The following is a 26235-nucleotide window of genomic DNA, read 5'->3' as shown; positions in this document are numbered from 1 at the left end:
AAATCTCACTATGTTGTCCGGGCTGGTGACAAACTCCTGGGCTCAAGCAATCCTCCTGCCTCAGCCTCCGAAAGTTCTGGGATTATAGGCGTGAGCCACCACGTCCAGCCGTAAGTGATCATTTTAGATCATAAACTCCATAAGGGCCAAAGGCCTTTTGACTCTCCACATATGGTTGAGTAGAGTACCTGCACTCCACATATGTAGGCTGAACTGACTTGTATAGTGTTCAGAATAACTTTATAGCAATTTCAGAAATACAAGATGAGAAGCAGATTTGCTGTGATTTTAGTTATAAATAACAAGGAAAAAATGTTTTACTCCTGGTAAATGAAAGGCACCAGTTTATCCAAAGGACTAAGAAAGGAAACTGACGCCTTGATTTGCTAAATCCAAATCCTTTTGGTACAACAGGGGTGGACAAATGGAAAAACCTGCCCTAGATGCCTTTGTGATATTTCGTTATGCTCAGAGTAGGTGCTCTATAAATACCTGTTGGATGAATGTTGCATGACTGCAGTTCCTCTCTAGCTTTAATGAGTTCCTAAGAGCAGCTAGCCATATCCCTCAATAGTATCTTTCTGCTGACAGCAGCAAGCTATGTATGGTGTTAGTACGGTTGCTAGATGATGAAGCAGGAGAGAGGTCAATTCTGAATAAACATCTAGGAATTTGGTAAGAGAAGTTGAGGAAAGAGCTGTATAAAACAGCTCTGGATGCCAGTTAATGTAAACTTCATTCAATTAGGTATACTAACTTTTTAAAAAACAAAGGCTGATGTCTGGTTACCTGAGCACTGACTCAGGCCCACACGTGAATTTTGGACAAAACATTTTAATTTGAATTCTTTTTTGACGGGGCCGATACAATCCAGTTTTCCAGAGTTTCTAACACTCCCTGTTATCTTGCTTTACTCATTTACATAACCTGTGAATCTCCTGAAACTTCTTCCTGGCTTAGAGGAAACTGAAAGAGAAACCTTTGGATGGCAAACTGGTCTAAAGTTACAATTTAGTCTTCAAAATTGGTTTAACCAAGCTTTCAGAGCGGATGGGCATGTTTCTTTATCTAATTTGTCTTAAAGTTTTGTTTACTGCGACGATCTGTGAAAGACTTAAAAAAGAAGGGCTCATGATGAGTAACTGTCCAGGGCCCGTTACAGATAGGCGTATTTTCATTAATTAAGAATTGTTGGCCGGGCATGGTGGCTCACGCCTGTAATCTCAGCACTTTAGGAGGCCGAGGCAGGCGGATCACGAGGTCGGAAGATCGAGACCGTCCTGGCTAACACGGTGAAACCCCGTCTCTGCTAAAAAATACAAAAAAAAAAAAAAAAATTAGCCGAGCGTGGTGGTGGGCACCTGTAGTCCCAGCTACTGGGGAGCCTGAGGTAGGAGAATGGCGTGAACCCAGGAGGCGGAGTTTGCAGTGAGCAGAGATCGCGCCACTGTACTCTAGCCTGGGAGACAGAGCGAGACTCCGTCTAAAAAAAAAAAAAAAAAAAAAAAGAATATATAAGTGGGCGAATAAATGAAAAAATCTACTCAGTACACTGTTGAAATATTAACTAGTAAACTACTCACCATCAATCCCAGCAAACGTTTCTCCCTGGGGCCAACAATTTATTACATGGAAGATCGTCTCCCTTAAGAAGACGTCTTACAGGCTGTAGTTTCTCTTCTATAAATAAATTATGTTTTTCAAAATATCAAGAGCTATGCTTCATTTTTGAAGAAATTTGTAGTTCTTGGGCCTCATATCTCTATCTAGCAAAGCAAATTGGTAATACACCAATTAAGATACCCGGGTATGAATATAAGAAACACAGTTGTGAAAAAATTATTTATAGAAAATTACCCTTCCTTTTCCAAGGTTCAAAAACCTTGAATTGTATCTACTTTATATTTTCTGGAGTTCAGCAAGTCCTTTCCTTCCCAGATAGCCTATTTCTAAATATCTGGACAGTGTCATGCTATTGGAAAATATATGGGTGTATAGAAAACTTATGTTTAGCTTGTTTTTCACCACTTTTAAATCAAAGAATCCTTGATATTTGTTAACACGAATGTTATTTAGATATGTTATAGTATAATGTGAATAAAATTTTTGTAAATTATGCTAACAATCCTACCAATTTAACAAATATTTATAAAGGGTTTTTTATTTTTGTTTTGTTTTGTTTTGAGATGAAGTCTCGCTCTGTCACCCAGGCTGGAGTGCAATGCGCGATCTTGGCTCACTGCAACCTCCACCTCCCGGGTTCAAGTGATTCTCCTGCCTCAGCCTCCTGAGTAGCTGGGATTACAGGTGCCCCCTACCGTGCTTGGCTAATTTTTGTATTTTTGGTAGAGATGGGGTTTCACCATGTTGGTCAGGCTGGTCTCAAACTCCTGACCTCGTGAACAATCCGCCTTGCTCTCCTAAAGTGCAGGGATTACAGGTGCCCCCCACCGCGCCTGGCTAATTTTTGTATTTTTAGTAGAGATGGGGTTTCCCCATGTTGGTCAGGCTGGTCTCGAACTCCTGACCTCGTGAACAATCCACCTTGGTCTCCTAAAGTGCTGGGATTACAGGGGTGAGCTCCCATGTCCGGCCTCATTTTTGTTTTTGTTTCCTTCAACTTTTATTTTAAGTTCTGGAGTACATGTGCAGGACGTGCAGTTTTGTTACATTGGTAAATGTGTGCCATGGTGGTTTGCTGCACAGATCAACCCATCACCTTGGTATTAAGCCCAGCATCCATTATCTATTCTTCCTGATGCTCTCCCTCCCCCCATCAGGCCCTCCCCGCAACAGGCCTCAGTGTGTTTTGTTCCCTGCCATGTGTCCATGTGATCTCATCATTCAGCGCCCACTTATAAGTGAGAACATGTGTTGTTTTGTTTTCTGTTCCTCTATTAGTTTGCTGAAGAGGGCAACCCGCTCGGGTCCCCTTCCACACTGTGGAAGCTTTTGTTCTTTCACTCTTTGCTTTAAATCTTGCTGCTGCTCACTCTTTGGGTCCACACTGCTTTTATGAGCTGTAACACTCACCGCAAAATTCTGCAGCTTCACTCTTGAAGCCAGCGAGACCAGGAGCCCACCAGGAAGAAAGAGCAACTCCAGATGCGCTGCCTTAAGAGCTGTAACACTCACCACAATGGTCTGCAGCTTCACTCCTGAGCCAGCGAGACCCCGAACCCACCAGAAGGAAGAAACTCCGAACACATCCAAATATCAGAAGGAACAAACTCCAGACGCGCCACCTTAAGAGCTGTAACACTCACCGAGGGTCCGCGGCTTCATTCTTGAAGTCAGACCAAGAACCCACCAATTCTGGACACACCATCAGCAATGTTGAGACTTTCTTTCAAAAATGCCTGTTTGGGATTCTTCAGAGTACAGACAAAAAGGAAGGCGTGATCAGCATGTGGTGGATCTGAAGATTCAAAGAATTGCCATGGCTCAAAAGTAGACATTTTGGTAAATGTGAAGAAGTGAGATTCAATGAAGATGATAAGAAATGAAAAGTGTTACCAAAAGCTTCTTCTACCGCCAGAATTGGCAGTTTCCCTCGCTGGATTCTTGGGACCTGATCCAGGCAGCACACTCGACACACTCAGCGATTCAGCTCTACAGTATGCACTCTGGGATCTCCCATTTGCTAAGGAAAAATCTTAGCTTTGAGAAAGGTGACACTTTCCTCCCTACTTTTGCTGGAGAACTACCCTGGTTTGAGCTTCCTGCTGGAAATGAGGTTGGGCAGTTTGATGTAAAAAAATGAAGAGTTTAGTCAACAACTGTGGCCATCCACTGCAGTTCCCAGAAGCAGTGATGTCATTTAAATAGGAATAGGGTGCATCAGGGTGGGGAGATATGGAGGAGAGAGTCCGTGTGGAGTGATGGTGAATGCCTTTGGGAGTGTGTGTGCATTTCTCTAGAAAGCATGTTCCTCTGTGCAAAGCACGACCCAAGGATCAATGTTCTAGAAACAAAATTCCATCCCCGCATCAGTCGACACTTCATCCTTTACCACAGCTGTACCTGAAGGTTAGTTTAACATCCCCGGTCCTCAGATTGGAGATGGTGGAGAGATGAATTTCCCAAGCTCTCAATTTCCTGAATGGGAAAGGCGAATGTGAACTCAGGAATGAGTGAAAGGTTGACGTGATGGGCTGCTACTCTGCAGTCCTCACGTGGCCCTGGTATAACTCGTCACTACACCAGGGAGTTCCAGCATCTGTGTGTGCATGTGGAAGTATGACAGCCTAGAGAGATCCCATACACTGCCCAGCATTGTAAGATGTTCTCAGTGACGGCGAAAGGCAGGGTAGCAATACAGTGGACTTTGGGGTGGTTCTTAATGTGAAACCCACATAGAGGAGTCACAGGCTTTTGGCTGCAGTGGTGTCATTTCTCAGCTCTTGTTCAAAAGCAGAGAACAATCGGGGATATGTCCTATTGTATTTAAAGATATGATTGGACCCAATGGGGAGGCTCATGCCTGTAATCCCAGCACTTTGGGAGGTTGAGGCAGGAGGATCACTTGAGCCCAGGAGTTTAAGATCAGCCTGGGCAACATAGTAAAACCACATCTCTACAAAAAATACAAAAATTAGCCGGGCGTGGGGACATGCTCCTGTAGTCCCAGTTTCTCAGGAGGCTGAGGTGGGAGGATTGCTTTGGCCGGACAGGTGGAGTCTTCAGTGAGCCATGATTGTGCCACTGCATTCCATCTGGGAAACAGAGTGAGACCCTGCCACAAAAAAACAAAACAAAAATCACAATGACCACAAGCCTTAGAAATGCTCCAGCTTAGGAGTGCAGTGGTGTGATCTCGGCTAGCTACAACCTCCACCTCCCAGTCGCTTGCCTTGGCCTCCCAAAGTGCCGAGATTGTAGCCTCAGCCCAACCGCCACCCCGTCTGGGAAGTGAGGAGCATCTCTGACTGGCTGCCCATCGTCTGGGATGTGAGGAGCCCCTCTGCCCGGCTGCCATCCTGTCTAGGAAGTGAGGAGCGTCTCTGCCCGGCCGCCCATCGTCTGAGATGTGGGGAGTGCCTCTGCCCCGCCGCGACCCCGTCTGGGAGGTGAGGAGCATCTCTGCCCGGCTGCCCTGTCTGAGAAGTGAGGAGACCCTCCGCCCGGCAGCCGCCCCATCTGAGAAGTGAGGAGCCCCTCCGCCCAGCAGCCACCCCGTCCGGGAGGGAGGTGGGGGGCAGCCCCCGCCCGGCCAGCCGCCCCGTCCGAGAGGGAGGTGGGGAGCGCCTCTGCCCGGCCGCCCCTTCTGGGAAGTGAGGAGCCCCTCTGCCTGGCCACCACCCCGTCTGGGAGGTGTACCCAACAGCTCATTGAGAACGGGCCATGATGACGATGGCGGTTTTGTGGAATAGAAAAGGGGGAAAGGTGGGGAGAAGATAGAGAAATCAGATTGTTGCTGTGTCTGTGTACAAAGAAGTAGACATGGGAGACTTCATTTTGTTCTGTACTGGGAGGGGTTCTTCTGCCTTGGGATGCTGTTGATCTGTGACCTTGCCCCCAGCCCTGTGCTCTCTGGGGCATGTGCGGTGTCCACTCAGGGTTAAATGGATTAAGGGCGGTGCAAGATGTGCTTTGTTAAACAGATGCTTGAAGGCAGCATGCTCGTTAAGAGTCATCACCACTCCCTAATCTCAAGTACCCAGGGACACAAACACTGCGGAAGGCTGCGGAAGGCCGCAGGGTCCTCTGCCTAGGAAAACCAGAGACCTTTGTTCACTTGTTTATCTGCTGACCTTCCCTCCACTATTGTCCTATGACCCTGCCAAATACCCCTCTGCGAGAAACACCCAAGAATGATCAATTTAAATGAATAAATAAATAAATAAATAAATAAAAATACAAAAAAAAAAAAGAAGAAGAAAGCCACTGATACAGAGCCCTAGACTGAAAACCAGAGACTTGTATTTCAGGCCTGTGCTGTTTCTAACTGGCTGCAGCATCTCCATGGCAGATTGCGTAGTTTTCTTTTGGTCTCAGTCTTCTCATTTGTAAGATGGAAAGAAGGGTTGGACCAGATGATTTCTAAGGTCTTTCCAGCTCTAAACTTTTATGTCTTTACGAAACCTTGAATGAGAGAAGTCTGGTGTGACTTTGTTAATTTTGGTAATTTGGGTAGCCTTTGCCAAAAGACCACTGCGGCTGGGCACGGTGGCTCATGCTTGTAATCTCAGCACTTTGGGAGGCTAAGGCAGGCGGATCTCTTGAGTCAGGAGTTCGAGACCAGCCTGGCCAACATGGCAAAGCCCCCATCTCTACTAAAAATACAAAAAATTGGCCAGGTGTGGTGGTACACGCCTGTAGTGTCAGCTACTCAGGATGCTGAGGCAAGATAATTGCTTGAACTCGCGAGGTAGAGGTTGCAGTGAGGTAAGATTCTGCCACTGCACTCCAGTGTGGGTGACAGAGCAAGACTCCATAAAAAAAAAAAAATCACTGACTTTAGGAAAGAAGGTGGTTTTAGAAAGACTAAGGTACCTAATATAGAAAAGGAAAGAGTGCAGATGAACCGTGGTTCCTTTTTTGTAGGAAAGCTTGTACTATTTTGGAGAACGGCGAACAGATAAAACCAATGGCACTAAATATCAGGGAGTAGAAACTCCTTCTCAGGTAAGTTTTCTTTTTAAGAAAGGGAGCTTTTATAGGGGAGTGGGTTAAGATTGCCATCTGTTATTTGGTTTCATTTTAGACTCTTCTCCTTTGGTGATCAGTCAGCAGCATTTGGGCACCCTGCGACAGGCCTTGGTCCCTCCCTGATGCTGAGGGTCATGCTTCAGGTGCCACCCACACGTTGGGGGGTCTGGCTTCTCCTCAGAGCATCCTGCTTTCTATTCTATACTGGTTATTGTTTACGGAGCTCAGGAGTTGATTATTTTCCCAAAGCAGGAAAGTCCAATACCTAAGGCTCCAGGACCCTGAAGTTTATCTAAAATCACCAGCCTTTGATTTCAATGTAAAAAAGATATAAGTCTTTCACAGATCATTATTAGGGCAATTCAACCCTTGCAAAACATCACAAAGACTGTGGGTGACTCCCGTGTGTGTGTGTGTGTGTGTGTGTGTGTGTGTGTGTGTTGTGGGGGAGGTGTATTTTAAAAGAGAAAGAAAAGGGGAAATAAACTTTTCAAAAACGCTTTTATATACCAGACAGTACCGCACTTTTACATATCTCATTGAAAACCCATAACACCTATATGAAACATATGCTGTTACTCTATTTTTTCTTTTAAAAATAATTTTGTTATGGAAAATTTTAATCATATACAAAAGTCCAGAGAATCGTACAATATATCTCCATGTAGTCATCACTTCAGTGCAAACAATCATTTCAGCCTACAACCAGCCACGTTTCATCCATACTTTTCCCACTCCACTCACACCCCCAACCCCACTCTCCACTCTTGCTTCCTCCAAACCTGGATTATTTGGAAGGAAATTTCAGTCATCAGATCATTTTATCCCACAAGTATTTTAGTATGACATCTAAGTACTCTTAAAACAACAACAAAAAACCCTTAATAACTTTTATCATATCTGAAATATTACACCTTAAAAATCCTTAATATCAAATTTCTAGTCCATGTTTGTTTCCAAAATTGCCTTAAAATCTTTGAAAATTTAGTTTGTTTCAGTCAGAATTCAAACAACATCCACACATTTCATTTGGTTGCTATGTCTCCTAAGTCTCTTTTAGTTCATAGATTTCTTGCCATTTTTTATTGCTTGTAATTTGTTTACTGCAGAAACCAGAATGTTTGTCGTATAGCATTTACAACATTCTAGACTTTGCTGAACCATTCTAAGAGTTTTACATTCACTATCTCATTTAATATTCTCAGTAACTCTATGAGTAGGCACTACTATGATTCTCATAAATTAGAAAATTGAGGTTCAGAGAAATTAACTTTTGAACCAAGGACTGAAATCTGGATGTCAGACTCTGAAGCCCATGCTGTGCACAGCTTCTCATTTATATTGCCTTTTCTATATTGCCCCTCAAACCGAAGTGAGAGTGGGTTGGGAATTCTCAAATAGATTTGGATGTGGCTGTAAATGAGTTTTTCTTTAGGTGGTGGGAACTGAATAAGTACTCTTGGCCCTGTTATAAGAACACTAACTACTGTCCCCGTTTAGTTTGGGCAAAAGAACTCAGCCTTATCCACTGATACTTTTCTCCCACACCCAAGCCAAAAACAAAACCAAACAAAGAACAGTCATAGACCCTAAGCGAAAAGGAATGTGTGGATTTACTGAAGTGCAGCCCTACTCATGCCATTTCCATTCTCAAAATCCAGAATATGTCCCCACTGCCAGTAGCAATAAACTAAATGTTTCAACCTGGCACTCAAGATCCACAGTTTGACTTTTGCAACCTTTTCTTCCGCTATGTGCATGCACACATCCCACACTCTAACACATTTAGACTGTGTGCTGTTTCCCAGCCTATGGACACTTGATTCCCTCGTGCCATTGCTCATGCCCCTTTTCCTAGAGTCCCTTTCCCTTCCCAGTCTGAAGTAGTCTCTTGCTTTTTCAGTTCCTAAAGCCCTTTGTGTTTCTCTTAGGGATGATATCACTTTGCATTATTCTCTAGCTATTTGAAGTGGTGACTTCTGTTTCCCCTTTAAAGGCAAGGCCCATGGCTTACCCAACTTTTCACCCTTTCCTCATAATATCTTCTTTGTTTGTAGTGAGTACCTCCTATGGGTTGGTTGTATGAATTTCTACTACCAGTCCATGTTGTTTTAAGTTGTAGTAGAAAGAAGCATGGGAGCAAAAGCAGCTTGAGGGCCCTGGCAGGTTACAGCCTTTAGGGGAAGGTGGAGAATCTGGTGGCAGGAGCCAAGGAGATGTTAGATAGAGCTCCTTCAGCAACTCACCCCACACGTCTCCCCATCCCCATCTCTTCTGTAGTCATGCATAGTTTCCCAAACTTCAGTCCAGAACTAGCACACCAAAGGCTGCAACTGAATCTCTTCTGATTGACTGAGAAGGCAACACAGGGTCTCAGCTGCACGTTTGAGAGATGTGTTGGCAAGACCTCAGGACAGAGTGCCCTCTGTGTCTGGTGGTGATTCTCGGATACCATCACATTCTGATCCTGCATTGTGGGCCATTCTACTGACTACATCTACTCCTAAGTTAAGAACTTTCATGAGCCTTCCTCATGACTGGCCCTTTCTAAAGGAAAGTATGGCAGTTTGTTACTTCTATGAACATTTCTCAATGGGTAAGGTAGAGTCCATGAACTTATGAGTACTTTTTTTTTTTTTTTTTTTTGGAGACAGAATCTGTCTGTTACCCAGACTGGAGTGCGGTGGTGCAATCTCAGCTCACTGCAACCTCGACCTCCTGGGTTCAAGCAATTCTCCTGCCTCAGACTCCCGAGTAGCTGGGATTACAGGTGCCCACCACCACGCATGGCTAATTTTTGTAGCTTTAGTAGAGACGGGGTTTCACCCTGTTGGCCAGGCTGGTCTCGAACCCCTAACCTCAAGTGATCTGCCCACCTCGGCCTCCCAAAGTGCTGAGATTACAGGTGTGAGCCATCAGCCCAGCCAACTTTTGAGTTCTGAACCAGTTGATTCAGTACCAGAGCTCTTCAACTCCTTGAAGATAGATTCAAGGAGAGCCATTGTGAACAGCTTGCCCTAGGAAAAGGACAAGGCTAAGGGAATTCCGGGGCTTCCTTGTGAAAACAGAATTGGGGAAATGGAAAGTGAAGAAATTCTAGCTGTCAGGAACAAGAGAAGAATGACAGGAAACCTGCTACTGAGATATGGAGGTATTCCTCTTGAGTTTTCACATATGGCATTCTCTCATGCCCAGGAACCTGCTCTTCACTAAACCACACACCTTCCTCTAACTCAGTCACAACTAAGCTTCTATCTGCACACTGCTGATGCTGTAACTGTTTTGTTGTTGGTTCTGATTAGTTGCCCTCTCAACCATAAGCAGCCTGTCAACAAGACCTGGCTCCATCCTTGTCACTTCCCCATAGCACTTAATTCAGTATTTTTTCCGCAAGGTAGATAGTTGTGAGGCAGCATCCCTCAAAATATCTAGTAACATAATGGCATCCAGTAAATGTTTCCTTAATTATTTACTGCCCTTAACCTTTATGCAAAAAAAAAAAAAAAAAGGGAAAACTAAAAACAGGAATGCTGACTTTAGGCTTTTCATCTCCACTTGAAGTAAGGCTTCTGTTGCTTTTCAGAATAGATATGTCGGATATTTTGCACCAGTGAAACATAGCTACAACTGGAATCTCCCTCCAAGAAAAACACTGTTTATAAAAAGATTCGTTGGCCGGGCGCGGTGGCTCAGGCCTGTAATCCCAGCACTTTGGGAGGCCGAGGCGGGCGGATCACGAGGTCAGGAGATCGAGACCATCCTGGCTAACACGGTGAAACCCCGTCTCTACTAAAAATACAAAAAATTAGCCGGGCGTGGTAGTGGGCGCCTGTAGTCCCAGCTACTCGGGAGGCGGAGGCAGGAGAATGGCGTGAACCCGGGAGGTGGAGCTTGCAGTGAGCCGAGATCGCGCCACTGCACTCCAGCCTGGGCGACAAAGCAAGACTCCGTCTCAAAAAAAAAAAAAAAAAGATTCGTTATTTATTCGATTCATGGTAAGTGTTTATGTAAAATTGAAGAATTGGGCAGGAGGGCCAAGGTTCCCACTCTGGCAGGGTTTTGCTCATTGTTATATACACAGATGATCCTAACTTATACCTGTCTTTTTACGTATCCTCATGCATAAACTCCTCCTTAGGTATGCTCCTCCTCCTCCTGGAATTGCCCATTGATTGCCAGCCCTTAGATGTTCTTCACTTTTTCTTTTCCATCACCAATTTGGAGGACTTCATCCCCTTCCCATCTCTCCTGTTCTCTTTGCTCTTCTGGTCACAACCCAAGGTGGACTTTTCAGGGCAGAGTGAGCCTCTGATGAGGGAGGAGGAGGACCCATGTGCCTTCAAGACTGGTTATTTCTCATAACCACCTCTAGTTGAGAGTTTGTCTTGGTGGAGGTGTCTCCATATCATATCATTTTCTTACCTTCTTTCAGAGGCATATTTTTTTCTCATCCCCCTGGGCTCTCTCTTTCCCCTCTGTCCTCCATCTGTCAGCCTCTCACTCCCAGCCACTCCCATACCTTGTGGCTCTCACTCCCAGCCACAGTGCTGGGGGTCAAGAAAAGCCTCCTAGGAGGAGCGCTTAGGTCTTCCCTGCCTGAATCTACATGAAAATGGAAAGGGTTGGGAGAGAGTGGGGCTCTATGGAGGTATCTTTCACCCGCCTAGCTGTTACCGAGTATTAGCAGTTGTAAAAATCCATATAAACATCACGAGAGCTATTTGCCTGCTTCCAGAATGTAAGCAGAGAGATGAAGCTGGGATGCACTGTTGCCCAGGGACGCAGGGAAATTGGTCAGTCGTACACCTCCGGGACTTGAGAAAGAAAGTGCAGAGAGAAACTGGCCTCCATTTCCATGTCCATTTCTCCATCACCAACCTTGCTTCCCCTGCACAGCTTAACACTCAGTAGAGGTGGGAAAGCAGGATGTGTCTGTGTGGAGGGGATGGGGTCTCACCACTCCCACTGCCAGAGAGGTAGCAGGGAGGCGATGCATCTGAACCCCTAAAGCAAACCTCTTACAACAGCCAGCGTGTGGACCTGAGGTGGTGCCACTGCTGGGTGTTATAGGTGCCATGGTGCCGGGGTGCTTGTGTCCACACAGAGAGCCTAGTATTTTTAGCCTCCTGAGTTTCATTCTACATTTCACTGATTTCTGGTGGACATCAATAGAAAGAAGTTCTGCACCTGGAATGGGAAAGAGGGAACTGAGGCAAGAAACTGATTTCTAATGACCAATGAATATCATGGTGTTAGTGAAAACAAAATTAAATGAAAAGAAAACAAACGGCATATGAGATGATCAATCAAGAATAATTAATACACTCGTTTATTAGAATATTTGTTTTAATTCTCTACTTTTAGTTTTGTGCCATTTTAAATTAAAAATAATGTAGAGTTGAGATGAAAGCAATAAAAAATTAATTGGAGCCTGAGAAACAAAGCCTTTGAGGAAATGCTAAGGAAGCGGGTCATTTGAATTGAAAAAAAAAAAAAGGGCAAAAGAGCCTTTGTCTGTAAATATATGTTGAATACCGTGGGAATTTTTGGATGTAACCTATATTTTTATAGAGATTGCATCAGGAGCTAGACTTAAAGTAGGGCCAAAGTAATTTAGACCACAGTATTTCTTATTAAGAATCATTATGATTAGAAGTCTGAAGAAAGCAACACATTAGCAAGAAAGGTGTCAAGTCACCTTCTCTAAATATATATATATCTATATTTATTCCCTAAACATATATATATATTCCCTAAATATAGATATATATATATATTTATTCCCTAAATATATATACACATACATTCCCTAAATGTATATACACATACTTTGGAGACAGAGTCTTGCTCTAAGTCTCACTCTGTGGTCCAGGCTGGAGTGCAGTGGTGCGATCTCGACTCACTTCAACCTCCACCTCCCAGGTTCAAGCGATTCTCCTGCCTCAGCCTCCCAGGTAGCTGGGACTACAGGCATGCGCCACCACACTGGGCTAATTTTTGTGTATTTTTAGTAGAAACGGGGTTTCACCATGTTGATCAAGCTGGTCTTGAACTCCAGACCTCAAAAGATCCACCTGCCTAGCCTCCCAAAGTGTTAGGATTACAGGCGTGAGCCACCGTGCCCAGCCATTTTTTTTCTCTTTTTAATCCATAATGTTAATTGGCAAGACATTTTGATCTTCACACTAACCAACCTAAATTTTTAATTTCATTTAGATGTTGGAACAGGCAATGGATATGATCTAAAAGTCCAAATAGTAATGAAGAAAAAGATTGTCTTTTCCTGTACTTCCTTAAACAATTGTCGGGTAAGAGAAAACATGTGAATATAAAAAAATCTGATGTTTGTTTTAAGGCTGAATGTCAAACCAGCAACGTTGACCTCCCTAAACTATCACTTACCATAAAGAGATTCCACGATGCTTTCTGGTTACCATCGTGGTGTCACTGGATTTGAATGCAAACCAGAGATAAATTAACCTGTTTGTTCAAAACAGTTTTTTCAGGGTACTTTCCAGAATTTATTTCTGTTCAGTGTTGCTTTGCCTTTCACTTTTCCACAAATGCTGAGCATGTTCCCAGGAATGTATTAAGGATTTTAATTTACATGTCTGGTCATTTTTAGCCATATTCTCCTCTTCTCGGTCATTTTATCTTTTATTATATAGCACTGATTCTAAAATGTTAGTGTGCATGAAAACCACCGAAAAGCTTGTAAAGATTTACATTCCTAGGTTGTACTCTAAAGTATGATTCAGGAAATCTGGAATGGGGGCAGGAATCTATAGACTTAGCAGTGTCCCAAGTGATTCTTCTAAGTCAGAGGTTCTGTGGGATGACCCTGTGAGAAACAGTGCACGAGTGAATGAATTGGGGAGGAATCTCTTTATCCAAAGCAAAAGGGACCTGGTAGTCAATGTTTTGCTACAATGAAGAAATGCCTAAAACTATATACCTTTTCTGAAACAATAAGAAAGCTTCCTTCATGGGTCTAATAACCATAAACTTTTAGAGTTCCTACCCAGGCCTTTGTCTCAAATTCTTTTATTACTAATCTTATTCCCTCGCTCTCTGCACTGCACCCACTTTTTTTGGCCTCTCCCAACTGAGGGCATTCACCCAGGCCTGATCCTTGGCTTTCTGTTCTTAGCAAATGCTTTATTCTTGGTTAAAGAATCACCCATTTCCCTTACTTAAATTATTATTTGTTCATTTACTGATGAGGTATTTCTAGTCGCCCACTGAGTTGTAGATGCAAGAGCTGCAACATGAACAGTTTCCACTTGAACTGAAACGCTGTTGCCAGTCTGAATTATCAAGGACCTTTCTCTGCTTCTGCAAATGGTACCAGCATTCTCCCACTCAGGCCTTGGGCTTTGATTCTCTTTGCCTCGGCTCCCTAAATCCAGTTAGGCATCAATCCCTGTTGACGATGCCTTTGAAATTTTTCTGTGCTCGCCTTCCTTTCTGTTCTCACTGCCACTAACTGTCCAGAACCTCATTTGCTCATGCCTAGATTTCTACAATCCTCTCCTTACCTTTTCTTGATTCTTATATAATGCAATGTATAGAATCCTGAAATATGCGTACTGAAATATTGCTCCCATTGTGAAAAGTTGTAGGTAGAGCAGAAGACACACTGCATGCCCATGGTGGAAGCCAGTTAACATCTTTGGCTTAACATCCTTACCTGTAGAATAAATATCACACCTCAAGTGTTATGGGAATTAAATTAGATAATATATATATGAAGTTGCTTTGTAAACTATAAATTACTAAATAAATGTTATATGTGATAATTATCAGGCCTCTTTGTCACATAGGAAATACCCCACGATATTCTTCAAAAGCCTCACTCTTATTTCCTTGGCTCTTGAACTCTAAAGATATAATAGCCCTAACATACCTGAGCTTATTTTTATCAGTAGCTCGACCAGCAGACTCCATTCCAAATAAACTGGGTCATCCCCTTTGGCTCTTGGAACACAACTCTAAGTTATTTAGTTAGTTAGTTGGTTATTTCTTTCTTTTCTTCCTTCCTTCCTTTCCTTTTTTTTTCCTTGAGTCAGGGTCCCATTCTGTCCCAGGCTGTAGCACAGTGGTGCGATCATGGCTCACTGCAGCCTCAACTTCCTGAGCTCAAGCAGTCCCCCAATTTTTTTTTTTTATTTTTTGTAGATATTGGGTCTTGCTATGTTGCCCAGGCTGGTCTCAAACTCCTGAGCTCAAGCAACCCTTCCACCTCAGCCTCACAAAGTGCTGGGATTATAGACATGAGCCACACTGCCTGACCTTTTTTGTTGTTTTTCTAATTTCTACTTTGCGTTATTGCTGGTCTTTTTCCCTCTGTATGGACTAGATTCTATTTTCAGAGCTTTCATGCCCAATTCAATTTCTACCTCCTCAATGAAATTTTCTGCACCTCCTGTTAACTAGCCTTCAATGGTGCATAAGAGCACACCCAGTCTTCATCATACAGATTGAGAATTATATTCCATTCTACAATTGTTTCTTTTTTTCTTTTTTCTTTTTCTTTTTTGTCTTGAGACGGAGTCTCGCTCTGTTGCCCAGGCTGAAGTGCAGTGGTGCCATCTTGGCTCACTGCAACCTCCACCTCCCAGGTTCACGCCAGTCTCCTGCCTCAGCCTCCAGAGTAGCTGGGACTACAGGCGCCAGCCACCACGCCTGGCTAATTTTTTGTATTTTTTTAGTAGAGACGGGGTTTCACCGTGTTAGCCAGGATGGTCTTGATCTCCTGACCTCGTGATCCGCCTGCCTTGCCCTCCCAAAGTGTTGGGATTACAGGCATGAGCCACCAGGCCCAGCCTCTGCGATTATTTCTTATGTGTATAGCTCCCTGAAGGGACCAACTGAGTCTGCACCTCCTTTTGTGTTTTTCACAGGGCCTAGCATAGATCCTTCTTACTGTGGGTGCCATTATTTATACGAGAGTGAGTCAAAGAAATAGTATATTTTCAAAGTCATTCATTCCAAAACTTGAACTATCTTTGGTCACTCCATCCGCAGCCGGTAATGGTCAAGTCCAAAGATCCCACTGACAAACACAAGAGTTCTGATAAAACATGATGATCAGGGGGACCCCACCCTCCCCTCTCTTGGGAGGGGCAGGTGGGCCCACCCCCCAAGTGTTACAGACCCCTGTTGTTATTTTATAAATTTAGTAAATAAAAAACCGTGAGTTAAGCATTGTTTTTCGAATGTCAAGGCTAGCTTTAAAATTGAGCTTCTCAACATATTCTCAAAAGAGGCCCTAATGTATGAAAATCAAATGACACACATTAAATAATAATATTTAACTGATTAAAGTGTCTAATAGAAAATTCAATACTTTTGAAAAGGGAGACACTTTTGAAAAGTGCCTCATGATAACCCTCAAACATGTTGGCCTTTAAAAATCATAAACAACAGGGTGGGCATGGTGGCTCACCCCTGTAATCCCAGCACTTTGGGAGGCCCAGGTAGGCAGATCACTTGAGGCCTGGAGTTTGGGACCAGCCTGACCAATAGAGCAAAACCCCATCTCTACTAAAAGTACAAAAACTAGTTGGGTGTGGTGGCATGTGCCTATAGTCCCAGCTACTCGGGAGGATGAGGCACGAGAATCACTTGAACCTGGGAGGCAGAGGTTGCAGTGAGCTGAGATCACACCACTGCACTCCAGCCTGGGTGACAGTGAGACTGTCTCAAAAAAAAATATATATATATATATGTATATATATACACGCACACATACACACGTACAGACACACATACATACAAACAACAGTGTTGCAACTAGAAAAGATTATTAATAATTATTTATACATGTAGTGATTGGTCTGTGAGACCAAAAGTACTTGATAAATATAGGAAGTCTTGATAAGTGAAAAGGAACTTCATTGTTATCATTAGCTAGGTTTATAGTTCTAAATTCCATGTTCATTCACAGGTATTTCATGACACTGAAACAGACAGGGTAATAATTGATGTGTTCAACTGTCCACCTCTGTATGATGATGTGAAAGTGCAAGTTTCCTCTTTGGTGAGTAATCAAGAAATGGCCTCTGCCATTGTTCTTGTCTGAACTTTTGAATGGTTTTATTTAAGGTTTCCTTTACTACAGTTCCCAACAAGGGAGATGATAGATGTCATCCCATAGAGGGAGGGGGAGAAAATAAATCAGATCTATAACAATTTTTTTAAAAGAACATATGTAATTTGAATAATTTTTGTTCATTTGTTTTTTCTAAATTGTACATTTTCTAAATTTTTCTAAATTTACATGTATTAATTCACAAATCCAAAAAATACAAAATAAATACAAAAAAAATAAAAGCCAAGATGCTAAAAAACCAAAGGTATGTTTTACTGCATAGCAGTGATTACATTTTGTTTTGCATCATTTTTAATATTAAAAATTGAGACAGGGTCTCACTCTGTCACCCCAGCTGGAGTGCAGTGGCATGACCATAGCTAACTGCAGCTTCACCTCCTGGGCTCATGCAGTCCTCCCACCTCAGCCTCCTGAGTAGCTGGGAGCACTGACTTGAAAGAGAGTTAGGTTTGGGTGACTCAGTTGGGTGAAACACAGAGAAGGCAGCACAATACAACACATGAAATAACCAAAGCAGTTTTTTATTAATTCCAGACAGAAGAGGGCAGCACACCTCGCAGGGCTAACCGGAAGGGGGAGCCATCCAGGAGACCTGTGCTCAACTGATGGGTGGGGAGCAATAGCGAGAACGAGGGAGGGACCTGAGAGTGGAAGCCTTTATTGGGATGTAAGGTGTTACCTGAGCAGGTTTCCTATGGGGAGGTCTAAGTGGTGGATTCAATGCAAGCAGTCATGAGTTCCATGGAGTCATGCTGTGACTGAGAGGTGGTCATTGATATATCCACATGGTCCATGCAGAGTATGGGGGTCTGTAGGGAGGTTATATCTAGCTGTCCCATAATGAAGTAGTCACCAACAGAAGGTTGTATAAGGCAGATACTGGGATCAGTCACATTGAGAAACCTGGAGGAGGTGAACTGGAAACTGTCAAGGGTGACTGAACCCTGCTTCTGATATCAGAAAGTCCAATTTATATTTGAAAGGGATGCTGAGGCACAAAAAAATTGTAAGAATTCACTACAAAAATACTTGGCTATATATAAGCATAGGTCCTTAGTAGATTCTGTTTAGCACTATCTAAACCAGATTCAAATTTCAGCATTTAAATTAAATATCTATCATGGAAAATAAACTATTTCTTGAAAATTTTGATAGAAACAGCAAGAGAAAGCAATAGCATTTTCTTAAGCCTCCTCCTCTGTGTCTTGAGTGTGTTGTTATAGAATGCAGAGTGCTACATATTGAATGGTTATAATTATTTGATAAATATATAAAGGAATAAAGGAAGGAACTTTGATTTCTTTGGAATGATTAGTTCTTGGCATCAATTTTACTTTTAAAATTTTTTTTTTCTTTTTAGGATTTTCCTAAATACTATCACAACTACCCTTTTTTCTTCTGGTTTAACACATCTTTAATACAAAATAACAGGTATGGATATAACATCAACCCATAGAAACAACCTAATCTTCAATGTCTATGTATAAGATGTAATGGCAAGTCTTTTGCTGGTTGTCATAAGCTTAATTTATAGAAAACAAAAAATCCTCGAGCCACCATTGTTCATTGCCTTACTCCTTTTACGTTGGCTATTTTAAAAATGCAGTTGTTCTTGAGACCCCTGGTTGCAGCATCCTCAAGTTCCGTGCCATAGGACTGTGTTATGAGCTCAAAAGTATTATCATCAGATCTTAAGTGTGGAAGTAAATTCCTCCCAGAGAAGTTCAATAGGAATCTGCTCAGTACCTTCAACCTGTCAGGTCCTCAGTAGGTGCTGATTTACCAATGACGAACCACCACCAAATTTTGTGCTAAAGGAAGGGAGGACCTAGGGAAGCTTCAGCTAGCTGAGAAGCTGACTGACACACTTATATCTAGGAGAAGTTACAAGACACAGTAAGTATTAAGAAATACAACTAAAAAATCATTAAAATTGATAGTCTGCCATTTAAACATGGGTTTCTAATAACTGAATTGGGAAAACTTTCTTAAAAACTATTAATTGGAGGCTGGGTGTGGTGGCTCATGCCTGTAATCCTAGCACTTTGGGAGGCTGAGGCGGGCGGATCACCTAAGGTTGGAAGTTCGAGACCAGCCTGGCCAACATGGTAAAACCCTGTCTCTACTAAAAATACAAAAATTAGCCAGGCGTGGTGGCACATGCCTGTAATCCCAGCTACTCAGGAGGCTGAGCCAGTAGAATCGCTTGAACCCAGGAGGCAGATTGCAGTGAGCCGAGATCGCACCACTACACTCCAGCCTGGGCGACAGAGTGAGACTCTGTCTAAAGAAAAAAGCAAAAAAACAGAACAACTATTACTTGGATTTGGAGATTATTGTTCCCAGAAAACCTTCTGCCATATTTGGAAACTTATTTCTCAGTCTGGAAGTTCTCCACTTTAAGTAGCATTTGTTCTGTGCTGGTGAAAAACTGAGATTTTTTTGTATCAACGATACTCTTCAATACAAAAAGAGAAAATATTTTTAAAATGCTTCAGGTCACAGTTGAGGCAGTGGCTATGATTGCATGTGGCATGAATTGGTAGTTATTGTTACAACCAGTTCTAGTCTTTTCTTCAAATCTGAGCTGGATCTAATAACTCCTTAAGTCCAGCAAGGCAACAGTAAATTAAACCTCTGGTCTACACACTTGCAATACATACACATTTAATAGATTTTGATAGAGTGAACTTTGGATTGGATGGAAATTTTTTACAAATTTGTTTCTTGGATGCATACAAACAATAAGCTTTGACTCCTAACATGAGCAAAGTCCCTCAAATGTGAGAGCTGGGTGGAGCTTCATTTGTTGCTGCTCCTCAAATTGATTCTTGGTAAAGGATACAGTTTTTTTCCTTTGAAACACCATGTTCATTTTGGGGAAGCAATAAGTTAGATCACCTTTATTTTCACTTTTATATAAATTTCTAAGGATTTCTGTAGTATTTAAATTTATATACTATTGGTAAAGCTGTTTTTGTTAGTTGTGAGATTGTTGTTTAGCCAAAAATGCCAACTTCTGTCTTTTAGAACAGTAGGCATACATAAATGGGTTAACCAATTTATGCCTAGTGTTCCATTATTGGAATGCTAAGCATGTGGGATTTATTTATATCCTACTGCTCAAGGTCATCACCAAGGGCTGATTGCAAAAATTCAAAAAATTGCAACCTCAGGCATAAATTAAAAGAGATATAGTATTTTATTATTGGGTTTTGATACATGTCTAATCAGACTGATTTCTGTCACATATAGAAATTTAGATACTGTATTAAACCTAGATGTCATTAATTCCATAAAAAGCAACATTAAAAGAATCAGTAGCATGTGTTACTGATGTGTTGCTGAAGATTAAGATATTTTTAAGTCTCACCGAAAAGGTAGAAGGAGCCAACTGAGACACAAAAAAGGGGCTGAGGTTCTATTCATGGTGAGCAAGTCTTTTTTTTGTATGTTTCTTCAAGCTCTAACAAGGGTGCCTACTACATGGCTTTTCAGTTAGCCCCAAGATAAAATGTAACAATTTTTTTTTTCTATTCTTAGGCTTTATCTACAAAGAAATGAATTGGATAATCTTCATAAACAGAAAACATGGAAAATTTATCAACCAGAATATGCAGTAGAGACATATTTTGATGAGAAATGACTTAAGTTATGTTGTAACTGGTAGCTGATTAAGTATAGTTCCCTGCACCCCTTCTGGGAAAGAATTATGTTCTTTCTAACCCTGCCACATAGTTATATGTTCTAAATCTTCCTTGCTGGTACATCTATATTGATATATGTATACACATGTTCTTTATAAATCTATTAAATATATACAGATAAAATGTCAGGTTTTTTTTCTTTTTGAAGGCATGTATTTCACAGTTTGCATCTCGTATTTACATACATTTGGAACACAGTACTTAGGAACATTAGGCGTCATTTTGAAGAACTTTGAAATAGAACTTTCGTATCAAAATAATTGAGAGATAATTAAAAATTGTGATCCCCCAACACCCACTTACGTATACATTTTTGGTCAAGTATTTATTCCCTGCTTTTTTTCACATTTGTAATTTCAGGTTTATTAGAAAGCCAATTTATATTTTTCCTTCTACTCGGTTTACAAACTGTTAACAGATTGGCAGCAAAGACTAAGTTTTAAACCCAGAAGAGAGAAATATTTCACACAAGCAGTCCCCCAACTCCCCACACACACTTTTCTCTTGTTCCAAGCACTCAATGGGTAGCTTACTTAACAAGCTTCCTTTAATTACACACAGACATGGGGGTTGGGGTAAGAAGGGCGTAGTAAATATGAAGGAGAAGTAACCTTCAGTAACTTCTGCTTTTGTATAAAATTGTAAGTGAAGTCAAAAGAAATATTTGTTCTTAGAGTAATTTAGGTGTATTATTTTGAAATCCACTACTCCTGCTCACAACCAATGTCACCTAAGCCCTGGGGGAACTCTGAAGGGAGGTAATCTTTTCATTGTAAACAGTGGTTAGCCCTGTGTCCACAGGGAATCATTATTATTTCCTCATTGGTGCTGGATGCTACTTTTTTATTAAACACTTTTTTTTTTTTTTGAGACAGTCTCACTCTGTCACCCAGGCTGGAGTGCAGTGGCACGATCTCGGCTCACTGCAACCTCTACCTCCTAGGTTCAAGTGATGCTCCTACCTCAGTCTCCTGAGTAGCTGGGATTACAGGTGCGTGCCACCACGGCTGGCTAATTAAACAAAATTTTTTGTTTTTATTTTGTACTTTTTTGAGATGGGGTCTCACTCTGGTTGCCAAGACTGGAGTGCAGTAGTAGGATCTTGGCTCACTGCAGCCTCAACCTCCTGGGCTCAGGTGATTCTCTCACCTCAGCCTCCCCAGTAGCTGGGACTATACGTGCATGCCACCATGCTTGGCTAATTTTTGTATTTTTAGTAGAGATGGGGTTTCACCATGTTGGCCAGGCTGGTCTTGAACTCCTGACCTCCAGTGATCCACCCGTCTTGGCCTCCCAAAGTGTTGGAATTACAGGCATGTGCCACCGTGTCTGGCCACTTTTATACCATTAGCAAAATGCAGAGTAGTGGAAGAGGTTGTCTGAACCAGATTTGAGGAGTTGAAGGGTCAGAAATGTCTGAGAAAATGCAAGGGAACCCACCTTTCTTCTTCTTTTTTTTTTTTTTTTAAACAGAGTCTCTGTCGCCTAGGCTGGAGTGCAGTGTTGTAATCTCGGCTCACTGCAACCTCCGTCTCCCAGGTATAGGTGATTCTTCTGCCTCAGCTTCCCAAGTAGCTGGGATTATAGGTGCCTGCCACCACGCCAAGCTAATTTTTGTATTTTTAGTAGAGATGGGGTTTCACCCTGTTGGCCATGCTAATCTCAAACTCCTGACCTCAGGTGATCCACTTGCCTTGGCCTCCCAAAGTGCTGGGATTACAGGTGTGAACCACCATGCCCAGCCAGGTGAAATCATTTCAATACAAATTCTAAACAGAAGAAAAAGATTGAACTGAAACCACCCTACAACATCCCCAGAACCTACACTAGGGTTAGTGTCATGATAACTGCCAATGGTTAGTGTTTACCATCTCTCCCTGGACCCGAGAGGAGCCCTTAAAGCTTCATCAAAATGCAAAAGAAGGCTTGCAAAAAATATTTAAGAATTGCATATGGCTAGCCAGTTTTCCCAACACCATTTATTAAATAGGGAATCTTCTCCCCATTGCTTGTTTATGTCAGGTTTGTCAAAGATCAGATGGTTGTAGATGTGTGGTGTTATTTCTGAGGCCCCTGTTCTGCTCCATTGGTCTATATATCTGTTTTGGTACCAGTACCATGCTGTTTTGTTTGCTGTAGCTTTGTAGTATAGTTTGAAGTCTGGTAGCGTGATGCCTCCAGCTTTGTACTTCTTGCCCAGGATTGTCTTGTCTATGCGGGCTCTTTTTTGGTTCCATATGAAGTTTAAAGTAGTTTTTTCCAAGCCTGTGAAGAAAGTCAGTGGTAGCTTGATGGGGATAGCATTGAGTCTATAAATTACTTCTGGCAATATGGCCATTTTCACAATATTGATTCTTCCTATCCATGAACATAGAATGTTTTTCCATTTGTTTGTGTCCTTTCTTATTTCCTTGAGCAGTGGTTTGTAGTTCTCCTTGAAGAGCTCCTTCACGTCCCTTGTAAGTTGTATTCCTAGGTATTTTATTCTCTTCGTAACAATTGTGAATGGGAGTTCACTCATGATTTGGCTCTCTGTCTATTATTGGTGTATAGGAATGCTTATGATTTTTGCACATTGATTTTGTATCCTGAGACTTTGCTGAAGTTGCTTATCAGCTTAAGGAGATTTTGGGCTGAGACGATGGGGTTTTCTAAATATACAATCATGTCATCTGCAAACAGAGACAATTTGACTTCCTCTCTTCCTATTGGAATATGCTTTATTTCTTTCTCTTGCCTGATTGCCGTGGCCAGAACTTCCAATACTATGTTGAATAGGAGTGGTGAGAGAGGGCATCCTTGTCTTGTGCCAGTTTTCAAAGTGAATGCTTCCAGTTTTTGCCCATTCACTATTATATTGGCTGTGGGTCTGTCATAAATAGCTGTTATTATTTTCAGATATGTTTCATTGACACCTAGTTTACTGAGAGTTTTTAGCATGAAGGGGTGTTGAATTTTATCAAAGGCCTTTTCTGCATCTATTGAGATAATCATGTGGTTTTTGTCAGTGGTTCTGTTTATGTGATGGATTATGTTTATTGATTTGCGTATGTTGTACCAGCCTTGCATCCCAGGGATGAAGCCGACTTGATCGTAGTGGATAAGCTTTTTGATGTGCTGCTGGATTCGGTTTGCCAGTATTTCATTGAGAATTTTCACATCGATGTTCATCAGGGATATCGACCTGAAATTTCCTTTTTTTGTTGTGTCTCTGCCAGGTTTTGGTATCAGAATGATGCTGGCCTCATAAAATGAAGTAGGGAGGATTCCCTCTTTTTCCGTTGTTTGGAATAGTTTCAGAAGGATTGGTACCAGTTTCTCTTTGTACCTTTGGTAGAATTTGCCTGTGAATCCATTTGGTCCTGGACTTTTTTTGGTTGGTAGGCTATTAGTTACTGCCTCAATTTCAGAACTGGTTACTGGTTTATTCAGGGATTCGACTTCTTCCTGGTTTAGACTGTGGAGGCTGTATGTTGCCAGGAATTTATCCATTTCTTCTAGATTTTCTAGTTCATTTGCATAGAGGTGTTTATAGTATTCTTTGATGGTAGTTTGTATTTCTGCAGGATCAGTGGTGATATCCCCTATATCATTTTTTATTGCATCTATTTGACTCCTCTCTTTTCTTCTTTGTGAGTCTGGCTAGCAGTCTATCTACTTTGTTGATCTTTTCATAAAACCAGCTCCTGGATTCATTGATTTTTGAAGCATTTTTCGTGTCTCTATCTCTTTCAGTTCTGCTATGATCTTAGTTATTTCTTGTCTTCTGCTAGATTTTGAATTTGTTTGCTGTTGCTTCTCTAGTCTTTTAATTTTGATATTAGGGTGTCAATTTTATATCTTTCCTGCTTTCTCTTATGGGCATTTAATGCTATAAATTTCCCTCTACACACTGCTTTAAATGTGTCCCAGAGATTCTGGTATGTTGTGTCTTTGTTCTCATTGGTTTCAAAGAACATCTTTATTTCTGCCTTCATTTTGTTATTTACCCAATAGTCATTCCAGAGCAGGTTGTTCAGTTTCCATGTAGTTGTGCGGTTTTGAGTGAGTTTCTTAATCCTGAGTTCTAATCTGATTGCAGTGTGATCTGAAAGACTGTTTGTTATGATTTCCATTGTTTTGCATTTGCTGAGGAGTGTTTTACTTCCAATTATTTGGCCCATTTTAGAATAACTGCAATGAGGTGCTGAAAAGAATGTATATTCTGTGGACTTGGGGTGGTGAGTTCTATAGATGTCTATTAGGTCCGCTTGGTCCAGAACTGAGTTCAAGTCCTGAATATCCTTGTTAACTTTCTGTCTCGTTGATCTGTCTAATATTGACAGTGGGGTGTTAAAGTCTCCCACTATTATTGTGTGGGAGTCTAAGTCTCTTTGTAGGTCTCTTAAGAACTTGCCTTATGAATCTGTGTGCTCCTGTATTGGATATATATATATTTAGGACAGTTAGCTCTTCTTGCTGCATTGATCTCTTTACCCCTTCCTTACACCTTATGCAAAAATCAAGATGGATCAGAGACTTAAATGTAAGGCCTAGGACCATAAAAATTCTAGAAAAAAACCAGGGCAGTACCATTCAGGACATAGGCATGTGCAGAGACTTCATGTCTAAAACACCAAAAGCAATGGCAACAAAAGCAAAAATTGACAAATGGGATCTAATTAAAGAGCTTCTGCACAGCAAAAGAAACTATCATCAGAGTGAACAGGCAACCTACAGAATGGGAGAAAATTTTTGCAATCTATCCATCGGACACAGGGCTAATATCCAGAATCTACAAAGAACTTTACAAGAAAATTTACAAGAAATTTACAAGAAAAAAACAAAACCCCATCAAAAAGTGGGCAAAGGATATGAACAGACACTTCTCAAAGGAAGACTTTTACGCAGCCAACAGACATATGGAAAAATGCTCATCATCACTGGTCACTAGAGAAATGCAAATCAAAACCACAATGAGATACCATCTCATGCCAGTTAGAATGGTGATCATTAAAAAGTCAGGAAACAACAGATGCTGGAGAGGATGTGGAGAAATAAGGACGCTTTTACACTGTTGGAGGGAGTGTAAATTAGTTCAACCATTGTGGAAGGTAGTGTGGCGATTCCTCAAGGATCTAGAACTAGAAATACCATTTGATCCAGCAATCTCGTTACTGGGTATATACCCAAAGGATTATAAATCATTCCACTATAAAGACACATGCACAGGTGTGTTTATTGTGGAACTATTCACAATTCCAAAGACTTGGAACCAACCCAAATGTCCATCAGTAATAGACTGGATAAAGAAAATGTGGCAAATATATACCATGAAATACTATGCAGCCATTAAAAAGGATGAATTTATGTCCTTTGCAGGGACGTGTGTGAAGCTGGAAACCATCATCCTCAGCAAAGTATCACAAGATCAGAAAACCAAACACCACATGTTCTCCCTCATAGGTGGGAGTTGAACAATGAAAACACACGGACATAGGGAGGGGAACATCACACACTGGGGCCTGCTGGGTGAGGGGCTAGGGGAGGGATAACAGTAGGAGAAATACCTAATGTAAATGACAGGTTGAGGGGTGCAGCAACCATGGCATGTGTAAACCTATGTAACAAAACTTCACATTCTGCACATGTACCCCAGAACTTAAAGTATAATTTAAAAAATGCAACTTCCTGACTTTGACATTATGCATAGTTATTCCATCTAAAGTCTGAAAAGTGGAGTTGGGGGAGGGGCCATTAAGAATAATTCTCAATTATTTCTTG

The 26235-nt window shown here is 41.7% G+C and overlaps 1 protein-coding gene across 2 annotated transcripts; it reads left to right on the top strand.

Moving 5' to 3' along the window:
- The first annotated feature begins 6499 nt into the window (after positions 1-6499).
- LOC115930406 (phosphatidylinositol 3,4,5-trisphosphate 3-phosphatase TPTE2-like) lies at positions 6500-20590 on the top strand. Of its 2 annotated transcripts, XM_055359930.2 has the most exons (5): positions 6500-6627; positions 12868-12959; positions 16601-16693; positions 18126-18196; positions 20309-20590. In XM_055359930.2, the coding sequence occupies exons 2-5, from the start codon at positions 12912-12914 to the stop codon at positions 20409-20411; spliced, it is 315 nt and encodes a 104-aa protein (XP_055215905.2). In that variant the 5' UTR covers positions 6500-6627; positions 12868-12911; the 3' UTR covers positions 20412-20590. The 2 variants fall into 2 exon arrangements, with proteins under 2 accessions (XP_055215905.2, XP_063553696.1); XM_063697626.1 differs by lacking the exon at positions 6500-6627 and having other exon boundaries at positions 12821-12959; positions 20309-20584.
- The last annotated feature ends 5645 nt before the right edge of the window (positions 20591-26235 follow it).

Source organism: Gorilla gorilla, chromosome 14, assembly GCF_029281585.2.
Source record: "Gorilla gorilla gorilla isolate KB3781 chromosome 14, NHGRI_mGorGor1-v2.1_pri, whole genome shotgun sequence".
Classification (NCBI taxonomy): domain Eukaryota; kingdom Metazoa; phylum Chordata; class Mammalia; order Primates; family Hominidae; genus Gorilla; species Gorilla gorilla.
The sequence above is the reverse complement of the archived record's forward strand: the minus strand, read 5'-3'. Positions and strand labels throughout refer to the sequence as shown.